Raw genomic sequence first — 13,791 nt, forward strand, 5'->3', positions numbered from 1 at the left:
CACACCCTTTCACTGTGACCACGAGAGGGTGCTTCACGCTGCACTTCAAATGTGAAGTTGAAAAATTAAATCTTTTAATAAATCTGATAAAGTGTTTTATAGATGCTGCTGATAAATATCTTCCGTTAATCTTAGAGGAAGAATTACAGGACCATTAATTTCAAATTCGTATTGAACCTCGTGTTTTTTTACTGCATGTGGATTTTCTTCATCATATAAACTTCGTCGGTAAACAGAATATTATTGCTAAAGTTTAAGTTTTTTTCTCTTTGTACATGGATATAATCACAAAAATTTAGGCGCATTGCAGGAACTTGGGGTAAGAGATCTTGAACTGACATCTTATGGTATGGATATAACAACTATTTTCTGATCATTCTATTGGCCTTTTTGGATAATCCAATTTTTATACCTATCCACCTGGTGCTTAGTCCCGGATCCTCTTCAACACGTTCATCATCAGTCTCCTGAAGATGTCTTTCTACTGCAGAAAATGTTGGATAGCTTGGAACATAACGATTTGCAAACTTTTTAGAGTACACTTCTCCAGATTACCAACAATTGCCTTGGCATAGCTGAATGGTTATTATCATAACCAAATATCAGTATATTCTTCATATTAGTATATTGTACAGTCTTTATGACAAATGATTAAGAAAATAATAAAAATGTAAATGTCAAAATTTAACAATAGTGTATTAGTGTGATTTTTGAAGCAATGAAAATGACTAAACAAAAATAATATTTTCTTGGATAGGTTTAAAATGCGACTCTTAAAACTTAGTAAAAAAGCACTGGTCCATCAAAAAAAGAAAGTAAACTGAAATAACCTTCAAATTATATGCAGCCTATAATGTTTTAAGTACAGTGTGGCAGACGGATCTGAAACACTTCGGCCTGAGGTAAGGGGAATGCAGTAGTGGAGACAACATGGCCGACTTCATTCATAAAATGGACAGTGGCGTGTGGTATTATGTGAAACTATTTAAATTCGATTTAAGGAAAATAATTTTAAAATTTATCAAAAGCCACCACTACCCAAAATTACTTAAAAATACATCCCCCAAAAATGAATTTGTCGGGGGTAGTTTTTTTAATTAATTTTGGGTAGTGTTCCTATAGCTATTAAAAATATAATAAAAAAAAATATACTTAAAAATAAAAAAGTTATAGCCTCTGACGTTGATTGTGGAACACCTTGTATACAGGGTCGCACGCAAATATCTCTGTTGCTAAGCCGAATTTAAAAACAAAGTTTAAACAAAAGTTGCTAAGGTCACAGGGGGCCACGTCACTGCAATAATACGTGTATTTTGAAAGTCATTAAAAAAAATAAAACAAAAGTCAAACGTCGACTAAAATGAGCCACCTGGTATAGATTATAAAAAACGAATAGCATAAGCGTTTGTTAAAAGTTCGGTTAAACTAGGAACGGGAATTTTTATGTTTTTTTATGCGAAATTTTCACTCTTTTTGGTATATCCGAAAAAGTAAGGTAATTTGAGAAAAATATAAGGTAAATAACTTACCTAATTTTTTGTTTGCTATTATTTATATTAATGTTTTTTTAAGTCTCACTTAAACATGTTTTTATTTTCACTGATGAAATAGGCGAGCTTGTTTTCTTTACCTTCAGCCTCGTATTCACTACTACTGCCATTAGTGTCACTGTCCTCATTTCCTATTGTGATGACAAGGGGCTCGATTTCTTCCATGATTTGGTCAGTTTCCCAGAATTTATCCTCCGCAGTTTCGACGTGCTGGCAAAATTTCTGCCAATCATTTTCGGAAATCGAGGATATAGCATCCTCAGTAACCTCCTTTAAGGTTGTAATGTTAAAATTGCCAGTAGTATTCCGACTTCTTATTAAAAATTTGAGTCTTGCCCAAGCTAATTCAATTGGGTTTAACTCGCATAAATAGGGCGGTGTTCTTAATGGAGTATGCCCATGGGACCTTATAATCCGATCTACGATATAATTTTTGTGGTCACCAGGTGGTTTGTGGCGTAAAACCAAATCGAAAAGATCAAATTTTCTGGCACTTGCATCATGACTTATACCTATAACATATAGTATATGTATAAAATGTACTGTACGTACATTTATATATTTAAAATTTAAAATTTATCAGTTCAAAAGGCCTAATTAAGTTGTTATAGCTACCTTTCTAGTACCCCAGGTGATTATATCTCTTTTTAAAGAGGATTTTGTTGGGGTTTTATCCTCCTGCACCGAATGATAAGGAGCATTGTCTAACACTATTACCGAATTGGCAGGTATATTTGGGAGAAGTTTTTCCGTGAGCCATCTAGTAAAATTTTCCCTATTCATTTGGCCATGGTAATCACCTGTGGCCAATCCAGCTTTAAATATTAAACAGGCATTGTCCACAAAACCCTTGTCGGAACCTGCATGAACAATTATTAGCCGACCTAAAATATCATTTAAAATATATATATTTCTCAAATTTAACGGGTCCTTGCCCGTGAAAAAATATATGACTGTAACTTATACACACTGTTTTGTATTGTATGCTTACCCGTTGAACTAATTTTTTTTAAACCACCAGTAACCGTATCGCTCTGCCAACATTTCTTGAACGTCAAATCGTTATCCACCCAAGTTTCGTCCAAGTAAATAATGTTTCGGCCTTCTTCACGATATTTTCGTATTTCGCGAAGATATTTGCATCTCCAGGAAAGAATATTGGGCCTCTCCATTAAGATTTTCCTCTTATTTTGACACTTACGCCAAAAAAAGCTATTTGACTTTAATAAAAGCCGAAGCGTTTCCCTGGAATAAGAAAAATTTGCCTCTTCTTTTAATTTTCTTAACAACTTTCTAGTTGTCGGAACCACCCACTTTATATTCCAGGTAAAATCTGGTGATACAATGCCTAACTGTTTGAAAATGAAAACTGTCTATTTTATTATATTATTTTTCTACTGCATCTTTTTCGACGACAGTTTTCCGTGGCCGTTTTTTCCCTGGACTGGCTAACATTTCATCAGGGTTATTTTGTTGCCTTTCTTCATCTTGCTTGTGAATTTTTCTCACAGATGATACGGAGACTCCGGTATAAAGGGAAACGCGATCAAGCTTACGCTTAAGAGGCAATTTCATCGAATTATTTGCAGCTTCTTCATCGCAAATCTTAATAACAACATTTTGAATGCATAGTTGGTATACAAAAAGCAATAAAATATAATATAAACTACTGTTTTTTTAAGAGGCACAATGTATTTCACTTTTTTTTAAATAAATTATTATAACTTACCTGTAAACGTTTGCTATCACTTCCCTCGTTTGACTATGAAGGACCTTACCCTCAGTGAATTTATTCATTATAATAAATGTTATTATTCGTATATATCTAGACAATAATAAAACAAACTAAAAAATTAAATATTAGGTATTTCATGTAAGTAATAAAACAGTGAAACTCCAAACCTACGAAAATTACACTACCTACTTATAGGTATACACAACACTAACATCAGTTTTTTTAATTAATAGCCACAAATAAAACAAAATAATAATTAACATATAAAATAAACGGAATCCAAAAATCAATGACAAAAACCTACGCCACTGTCCACCCTTCAATAGTAATCAATGTTTTGAAACGGCAGCAAGCATTGTAAACAGATGACAAAGACGCTGTCTAATGAACTGTCGAAATCATTCATAACAAAAACACGTGCGGCGAGGGAAACCAATCACAAGCGTTCAGGTTCATAATGGCTGACCCCTATTATACAAGAAGTAGGGGAGTAGAAGTAGGAATGTAGGGTTGGAACGTAATGTTGCCAGATTTACTAAACATGATCCATTTTTTGGACAAACATTTAATTGTACCATATTTAATGGTAAAACAATTGCGTATTAAAGCCAAAATGGAATAACTATTTAGATTATAATTCTTAAAATTTTATCCACTATATCTTGTGATTGTAAAAAATCTTATATTGCATATTATTAGAAAGTAAGTCCCGCACAATTACGTTTTAAGGTTAAACGTGGCAACGTCGAATATTTTGGCCCACATTCCTGCCGCTGTTTCAGATCCACTTGCCAAACTATATTTTGCTCGATATACAAGGTTTAATGAGCGATAATACATATACAGGGCAGACGTGGAAAATCGCAATTCTAAAAATATTTTAGATTGATAAACCGTGATTAGGCTTCGTTAGCATTTAATGTCAAAAATATTATATACTATAGTGTACGTATATTATACTTTTTTGAACCTGAAACTGACCTTTTCTTTTTGCAGTCATCCAAGTCGTCATTTTGTTCTTTTTCTATAACAATCAGTCATTTAAAGTTTCTTCAAAACAACTTAGGACAATAACTAAGCGTGTGGATTTTAGCATCCCTACCTATCTCATACACTGCCGCCGCACCGTCAGAAAGCAAAAAAAACTTATTTTTATTATAATCCAACCCTAGTTTGCCGTTTGTTGTACTATCAAATCCACTGACTCACAAGGAGAAACAAATCTGTGCACGTTTATTTCCGATATAACTAGTTTAGGTTCTGCTAATACAAGCAAACTGATAATATGTGTTACTGCAAATTAGTTATCAGCCAGTCATTGACTGGCACTGCTTGCCTCAACATTTTGTCTTTTTAAATTCTTTTCGGTCCACTCAAATTACCAAGAACCTCAAAGCCCTCTTATGACACACGAAAAAAATTATCCTTTTGCCTCACCATCGCCTAGTGTCCGTAATATGTTTTTCTCCTCCATTTTGTCCTACTCTTGGATTTTTCTTATCGAGAAAAAAAGATGCGTTCTTTAAAAATGCCGTTTTTTAATACTGTTTCGATTTAATAATAAATAGTGCACATTATTTTCTTTTTAGTCTAAAAAAGGAGGATAAATAAAACGAACGTTGAACACTGTTCAGTTCAATGCAAAGGACATGGTAGGTTTTAAAAGTAAATTAGCCCCCAGTCAAAATCGCTAAATTTTTGTATGCCAAAAGTTGACCTTTTTATCATTGCGTCAAAGTTCTAGTTCTACTGAGTGTATTTGAAAATTGCCTAAAAGTAAAAATCCATGATTTTGCCATTTCTCCAATTAAACTACGAACTCGAAAATAATAATAATTTTTACTATTTAATATGATCTTTTATATACTACTTTCGCTGCAATAACTATATATTTACACAGGGCGTATCCTAAAAAAGAGACTAAATATTGTGAATTATTGAATAGGTAGTTTTCTTATTTATTCAAATTAGTATTTATTAAAATGGATATCTATGTAAATTTATTATGTAATAAAATTAAAGTCACATTATGCAGAGTAGATTTAAAGTTGTTACAAGAAAATCTTTGTTTTAGATATACATATACATTATATTAATGATTTTAATATTGATTATCACTAGGCTTATTCTAGCAGAGAAAAACAAAGCCTCAAATATATAGGGATTAACTACAAGTTTATTGGTATCTCCATTACTCCTAGTGCCAAATCTTGTGCACATTGCCGTCAGGTTTTTAATTAGGTTTTTAAAATATTTAGATATATTGAAAATCTAGTGCTTTATAAATATTATTTTCTCTATGATCAGTATTTTCGATACATTGCACGAGACTACACGTAAAATATGACCCCGTAATTGGATCGTCCATATTTTTGTTGTTTTACCACGAACTATCGTGGTAAAACAAAATTGTCTACATCCGTTAATTTCCACGGGATCACATGTTTTGTACAATTCTCTGAACTGTTGCCTATTTAACAATGTTAAACTTTGTATCCCTTTGTCACTAAAACTATTTTCGTCGTCGAATATAAATTGCGCGGATTTTTGAGATATTTCCCGCATTTTTGAAAATTATTTGGCAAAATTATGATATATATATTATTATTTTGAGTCTTTTCCATTTAATATAATTTTAATGGGAATACTAACGATATTTTTCATGTGGTGTAATTGCATTTCTCCATTAAAGTTTATTAGGACATTAGTTTATTAGTTGAAGTGATTAAGACATCTGACTTGTTCTGATATATAAATATTGGTTTTCAAATAGAAATCAACCCTAGCATCAAGTGTAAACCTCTAGTTTATCACTACTTCGCAAACAAAGCAGCGTTCGGTTTGTTTTTTTATTACGACGTCAAATAACACAGCGGCTTCAGCTAACTTTTGTCTTTTTCTATTTACATCTGTCAAGAAGCTGTGCTTAAAAATAGCTCTGTGGGTTTTATTTCTAAGTGCATTACATACATTACAACTTTTTATTTTAAGATATAGTTTAAAAAGGCAAATAAACAACGCCTAATAATAAAAAAAACGCAAATACTAGGTTAAAAGCTATTATACTAAAGCCGGGTTCTCACGAGTGGTGTATTTGACAAGTATACCAATACTGGTGTACTTGGCGAGTCGACCAATATATTTTGTTTTTTATAAGTAAAAGCGTTCACACGGTATGTACGATTAACAATTGGGCTTCTGCAGCTTTTGTTGTAATGAGTTCCTGTTATTTAAAATTAAGGAAGAAAAAAAATATATAAGAAAAGAATATGGTGGGTGATTTCTTTAAATAGAAGTCGACAAAAACTCAATTATAACTTCGTTTCACCACTCCATCATAAAAATATTAAATAAAAAATATTGTTATTCTAACACGTACCTGATCTACCGGCTTCTAAATACGGCATGAATAGTAGTAGAGAACTAAATGAACAACGTTTAGACGTATCGTGTGAATGCACCAAACATATAGACCAGTACAGACTTGTCAAGTGTATGTACGCCGCACTGGCGATTCCTTTGACTTGCCGCGATTTTACCGATAGGAGACGGGAAAACGGCCAGCACTCGCCAGTGACAAATAATTGCACAACTAAAGCACTATATGATAAGTGTATGGAGTTGACAAATATTGACCAAATACACCACCCGTGAGAATCCGGCTTAAGAACGAACACCAAAAACCGTGTTCTTCTTTTAAGTGAAATTAAAAACCGACATACCACGACCACCACCACAAGACCCCGTGTGCATTCTTTTATAGCGCATGTAGTCGACATCGATAAAACTGGAGCTTATACGAATAAATTTGCGTAAAATATAAAGCAAAACATTATTTTTATTGATGTGGTTTTGGCTTTAGAAAGGAATTGGTCGAAGATAAATGTTTCTGGATTTAAGAATTTTTGTTTCGACATATAACATAAAAAAAACTAAATTAGCATACTTAGAAACTTTTAAAACACGTATATGCCCACGGGTTTTCTGTATAAAAGATTTATTTAAAAAAGTAATATCTGAATTTTAAATAATATATATCTATAAACTATTTTTCAAGAAGATTGAAGAAACTTGAATGTTTTTTAAGAATGAACATATTTCTGCAAAAAAATTAGGTCATGTCAGGTTCATATTAATTATTCTAAAAACACAAATAAGTATATTTTCTTTTTTTTAATAATAGAGAGTGTGAGATGAGATTTAAATAGTGACGTCATACCCAACAAAATAAGTAACTAAATATAAATACGAAAGAACAATATATTTTTTATTTACTTAGTTACTACAGCTCTGTTTAAAATTAATTTCATATTAGTACTCTTACCTATAGGGACTAGTGTTTAGTATTTTATTTTATGGGGGCCTCATTTCATAATATTGTAAATTTCTTTAGTTTGAACATGACAGAGGTTGTGTCCTTACCTACTTTAAGTGTTATGTTTTTTTTAAGTTATTGGTATAAGTAAAAACAATATAAAATTTTTCAAGTCTGTCCAAATTGCTCCACTGGTCTTTCAAATAAACCTAAATTTTATTCATCATCTTGAAAATAATTCAAAGATAGACAATTAAAACTTTAGAAAATGAGGCTTAATAGAAAAAGAGTGTGTTCCTAAATTTATTTAGGCTGTTTTCAAATAATATAATATATTTAATGATATCAAATTATTATTATTTTATGTATGATTTTTGTAAACATTTTTATCATGGAAGAAATACTGTACACAATTTTCTTTTAATTAATTATGAACTCAGTTACTAAATTAATATTTTGAATCTAGGAAATTAAGACATATTCTTATCATCAGTAATAATCTGGGTCCTAATTTAAAAAATATTTATCAATTTCGGTACCTAGTCGTAAATCCGCTATGCACTAATACCTACTTAATTTAATTTACTTTAGGTAATTTTTTTTCAATATGATTGATATTTAAATTTTAAACTCTCTTAAAAGTATCTAATTATTTAAGAGACACGTTCTCAAACATTGTGTATGAAAATCCTCAAGTAACTATTGATATCTTTTATTCAAAATATGTCTATAATCCATCGGTGACCTGCAATTATAGTAATCCTGCATATTATTAAAATAAAAATTTTTAGCCTCATTTTCAAAAGATATTTCATTAAGAGCATCCATCAGCACGTGACCAACTCGGATTTCAAAATATAGGCGATTTTTTGGCTCACCCAACATATGGCAACACTCAGCGGAAGGATGAAGGGAAGGGGTCATTTCAAAGCGGCGACCAAACCGATAGGTTCTCGCGTGTCATATAAATCTGGTGAGGATGGAATAGCATGGCGCAGGGAATTATGAAACTTGAATAATGAGACATTACGATTGTCGATTATTGGCAAAATTTTTCTTTGAAATGGGGTGCTCGATCCTATTTCATATAATTTTTTTTTTGCTACAATTATTATTAAACTTTTTGCGAGACTTTTTGTTAATGATGTACGGGGGAGTTTTTAAGAGGCATTTTTAAAAAAATATACATTTTTTATACAAAATCTATGTATAATTGTTTTTTTTTAAACATTTTTTTTGAACTGTTATACATTTTACCCTAATCTTATTGAAAAAACAATTATATACATACTTATATTTTAAATTTTATTTTAAAAAGTACAGTTTTATATTTGCAAAAATCTATTAATATACCTATTTTAAAATTAAAATGTTGTTATTTTCTCGATGGATTTCTTATTTCCAGTCCTCTACTATATCGCGGGTCGATAATTTCCGGTAATAAACAATTGTAATAGAAACTTTTTAATTTTCCTATCATTTTGTCATTCCAGAATGAGTCCTGCCGCCAAATCTGAAATAATAAATTCGTTATACCAAATATCTTACTACTTAAAACAAAAAGCTTACCTGTTCTACCAGCATCCCCATAGGTGTCCATAAAATAAAATAACAAAAATCTCTTTTTGTGATATGAAGCTGGCCTTGGATTTGATAAAAATAATCATGGTTCTGTTTTAAATGCATCTGTCCATTTTCATCAAGGGTGGCAAACTTGATTATTTTTTTATTGATAGCTTCTGTAGGGCTGATTGCTGAAGCTGTTGATGGGCACTTTACTTCTACTAATCCTCTTGAGCCAACTAGCCCATCAGGGCTAGCAGCCAAAGCACAACATTCGGAATCAATAAAAAGACCACACATTTCAACTTTTAAATTGTAGGTTTCCTCAAATTGTTGAATAGCAAATGGTTCTTTTTCGGTGCCATACTTAGTGTGTTTATTGCCCCGAAACTTGGAATAAAGAATTGCTTTTACTTTATTTTTGCAATTTGTTTTTTCTAGCATTTTGCAAATATTTCCAAAATTTGATGCTGTAAGCCTTAAACTCCTTTCTTGATACCACTTTGGATTTTCTCCTTGTCCTCTGGTACTAATCTCTAAATCCTTAATCTCATTTTCATTTTTTTCGAGTTCTTCTAAAAATTCCTTTTTTTTTCTTCAAATAAATTTTCTTCCATGTCTGGCTGTATGCTATTATCTGCCTCCTGATCCCCATAATCTTTATCAGGAAGCGCAATTGATTTATTTCGTTTTTTAAATAGGGTTTTTGGTCTTATTTTAAGGGTATTAATACGTCTTTGTTTAACTCTATTAATAAATTTTTTTGTATGACCAGAAGGACTTTTTTCAGCAATTGATTTAAAAATTTGTCTGTGGTATTCTCCGCTTCCAAGATTATAAGATAGGGCTGCAGCTTCACACCGTATTTGATAAGACCCTCTTTTTGAAAAATTGATGCGCTTTCCGCCAATAAACTTGCATACCACAGAGTTATAATGTTCAGCTACATTATTGTCCATATTTCTTAACAAACTGGAAGCATGCAATATGAGTCTATTTAGACAAACTTCAATGTCTTGCAAAACCCCACATGCCTTCATTTCTTCAATATAATTTTTTTCTCCAAACTTTTTATCACATCTAAAATATCCTATGGCTGTACAGTTTAGATGCTCTCCAAATACGTGGGATGGTATATTTTTTAAATCTTTAGTAAGATTTTCTATTTTAATACTAAAGCTTTTATCTTCTTTATTTCTTTGAGTAACAGCCATTGCAACAGCAGTTCTCATCCTTCGTATATTGTTCAAAATATGTTTGCGCAGGTATGGTGAAACCGGATTATTTGTACTGTTGCTTCTTTTTTTACCTAAAATAAATAAAGAACAATTAATAGCTTTTTCAAAAATTAATGCTAATGATGAATAAACTTACTAGATATTTCACGCAATTTGGAGCAAAAATTTCTTAATAAATGATTCCTGCACTCAATTTTCTCCACATGTAAACTTCCATATGGGCGAGCCTCGATCAGTTTTTTATAGACGCTACTGTCACCATCCCCAACAAGTCTTTTATAAATAATATTATACATGTCAATACTTTTTCGAAATCCTTCCACAATTATGTCGGATTCCATACTTGTGGATGTATTTGACCAGTTCTTATAACATGTATGATCTGGAATGACTTCCATGTTTTTGGCACTGGCGTATGCACAAAAGCTGCAGTATTTATTTCGGATTCCAAGAAATAAAAGTTTTCCGGTCCTCTGTCTAATTATACAAGCCTAAAATACAAAAAAAATCAAACAAAATTAAGTATTTAACTAAATCATAGTAAACTTACAACTCCTGAAGCAGCATCATAATTAACATTATACGACCTTTTGCTCCAAGCACCATCAGCCACAACAGTGATACAGGGGCGATTATATTGGTCTACTTCTCCTAATTCTTTGGCCAATAAACTCTCTTCTTGTGCGGCTTCCTCCATTGCTTTCCAAGCCGTTTCCCTTATCTTTTCTCCCACAAACTCATGGTGCTGCTGATATGTATTTGGAGACATAAAAGGGACATCCAGTATGGCCATAAATTCTTCCGCGGCAGTAAATCCAACACCCGTTGAAATGGTTGCTAAGGCTGCTGCGGCATTTATGTCCATGGATGTTTCAGACTCATCTTGAGTAAACAGATTGAGGTATTTTTCTAAATTGCACATTTTGCACTTTAGTAAAATTGAACTTTTTAAGCCTTTTCTATTTTCCGTCAAAATGTTCATATCTGCAATTGTGCAATTAAATGGAGGGTGTCTGGATAAATTCTGGATTTCTTTAAAAAGCTTCTGAATATCTACGATTCTCCTTCCTTCTATAACGTAGTCAGTTATGGTATCAGGAGATGTTCTAAAAGTAATATTTTGATATGAAAACTAATAAAAAATAAATAATTAAAAAACTCAACTAATTAAAAAATAATAAAAAAAAATATGGCCAAAATGAAAGTTTAGTTTTTATCACGAGTTTAGGTATTACGCTTTTCATCGAATTTTTTAAAAATAATTTGTTACAAACCATTCCATATTCACTTTTTAAACAAATCATTAGAAAATAAGAAATATGGGCCAATTGGGTACATATTATGTACCGGGTGGGCAAATAAGAATGTTCACCGGCTATATCTCAGGCCCTAATAATCGTATTGCCTTGAAAAAAAAATGTTATAAAAGTGGCCCAAAAAAAAAGCCGGAAATTATTTTGAAGTTCATTGGTCGGCCGCTAGAGGGCGCTACAACTTCTTTGAATCTTAAAATTGCATTTTTGCCAAAAAAATCTCCAACAACCTACACCTCAAAATATTATATTACTATTCTAGAAGAATTTTCTCACAAAAAAATTTTTACAAAAATTTCTGTCAAATGTCAAATAAAGTGGTGGGGGGAGTTTTTATCTTGAAATATAAAAACAGCTGAAAATCGGCACTGACTGAACCGATTTTTTTTCAACAAATTTTGTTTAAAAGTCCTTTGTTGCTTTATTTATTCTACCAAAAAAAATTGTCAAATTACTTTCCCTAAAATACACTAGAGGGCGTTTACTTGTGATTTACCCTTTCTGATGGATTATTTAAAGAAAGTCAAATACAACTATATATATTTTCTTACGTCATTTAAAGCAGGGAACAAAGCCTTACTAGCCGGTGAAAACCGCATTACGATATCACGTCTGGTTATACCGGAAGTAGATATATTATTTGATTTTTAGATTTTACATAAAATTCCAAGAAATTTATACATTATATTATTTTATAGCATTATATGTTGGTTTAGGAATTTAATGTATTAATACTTTTAATATAGGTAACTTAATAAAATTAATTAAAAGCGTCAACTAAAATCAGTTTTAGTTGACGTACTATTAAACCTCAAACGCCATCAAAAAATGCATTTTTCATTTGGCTCACTCTGTATGAAATAAAAAGCGCCAAAAACACGTTAAAAAATAAAATAGATATTATGTTTGAATTTTCCAGTTACGATGCATAAAATAATAGATAATTATAAAGCACTAACCTTTGTCTTTCAACTTCTATTTCCTCTTCAGATGTGTTATGAATTGGCATACTTTAAGTAGCAGAAGTACGGAAAGTACTAAAATAAATGACAAAAAATTAGTATGTTTTTGCAATGGCCAAATCTAAAATATAGATTTGGATAGAGATTAATACAATAATACAAAAAAAAAATTAAATTAAAAAAAATGTTAAATGTATGTACAGATTTTAAGACATTTGATAATTTTTAAAAATAGTAAGATTTTATCTTTGAAAAGAACCTATTTTTAAAATCTTGTTTCCAGTAAGATGCTAATACATTATATTTTTATGTTTACAATGAGACAAAATAATAAAATAATTTTTGGAAATATTTATCTACTGTTTATCTAATTGTTTTTAATAAATCTACTTTTTCAAAAAAAAAATTGTTAAAATCCATACTTACTTTTTGGTATTAGTTAGATAATAACTCTTTTTGTGTTTCCTTGATTTCCGGCGCGAATAGTAAACCTTGGATTTACCGTCTTTACGTTTTCCCATTTTTTCAAAAAATAACTGCTCTTGCACAATAAAAACAAAAACACTATAACAGTAAAGTTCACAGTTTTCACAAAAATAGCATACGACAGACTTCCATATACATGCAACGGCACATCACAAACTAAAAAGTGTTAGGGTACGTAAAAAGTTACAGTTATTCAGGTACCCAGTCTAAAATTTTCGTTTTTCTCATTATTCTACCTGTGTATAATATAACATTATTGTTTAACAATGGGGTAAGGCGGCACCGAGGCGACGCAATGGCGCGGCGACAGTCGCTTGCAGACAGACTTAAAAATTCAAACAAAAAAAAACAAAATTTACTAAATATCCTACTAAGTACCTAATATTATTAATTGTTATTAGTTGCCTACTAATAACAATTATTAATAATATTGCAGCGTACGGCAAATTTATAAACACATCAACGCTACATCACAAACCAAAAAGGATTGTGGGCAAAAGTTCGAAAAATAACTAAAATCAGGTAGTCCAAACTTTTCGTATTTGTTAATATTCAACCTACATAATTTATTACATTACTATATATTAATATTTTTTAACATTGGGGTGACACGGGAACGACGCTCGCCA

At 31.2% G+C, this 13,791-nt stretch overlaps 2 protein-coding genes across 3 annotated transcripts in view; both read right to left on the reverse strand.

Moving 5' to 3' along the window:
• Window positions 1–13,791, reverse strand: part of LOC126735622 (nephrin-like) — a 1,136,035-nt gene that overhangs the window by 282,443 nt on the left and 839,801 nt on the right. The gene's annotated exons all lie outside the window — the stretch shown is intronic.
• On the reverse strand, window positions 8,427–10,873 carry LOC126735628 (uncharacterized). Of its 2 annotated transcripts, XR_007660479.1 has the most exons (3): window positions 10,538–10,873; window positions 9,170–10,472; window positions 8,427–9,113 (listed from the first exon to the last, which is right to left on the reverse strand). XR_007660479.1 is itself a non-coding variant. In XM_050439686.1 (2 exons), the coding sequence occupies exons 1-2, from the start codon at window positions 10,797–10,799 to the stop codon at window positions 9,739–9,741; spliced, it is 996 nt and encodes a 331-aa protein (XP_050295643.1). In that variant the 5' UTR covers window positions 10,800–10,873; the 3' UTR covers window positions 8,427–9,738. The 2 variants fall into 2 exon arrangements, 1 of the variants encoding a protein (XP_050295643.1); XM_050439686.1 differs by having other exon boundaries at window positions 8,427–10,472.

Source organism: Anthonomus grandis, chromosome 4 (assembly GCF_022605725.1).
Source record: "Anthonomus grandis grandis chromosome 4, icAntGran1.3, whole genome shotgun sequence".
Classification (NCBI taxonomy): domain Eukaryota; kingdom Metazoa; phylum Arthropoda; class Insecta; order Coleoptera; family Curculionidae; genus Anthonomus; species Anthonomus grandis.

What these genes read in the sequence shown, in the direction of transcription:
- LOC126735628 (XM_050439686.1), bottom strand. Translation starts at nt 10,799, where the DNA reads ATGGAAGTCATTCCAGATCATACATGTTATAAGAACTGGTCAAATACA. An exon ending in CAAATTGCGTGAAATATCTA is followed by an intron (nt 10,473 to 10,537) that starts GTAAGTTTATTC and finishes TATTTATTTTAG; the next exon opens with GTAAAAAAAGAAGCAACAGT.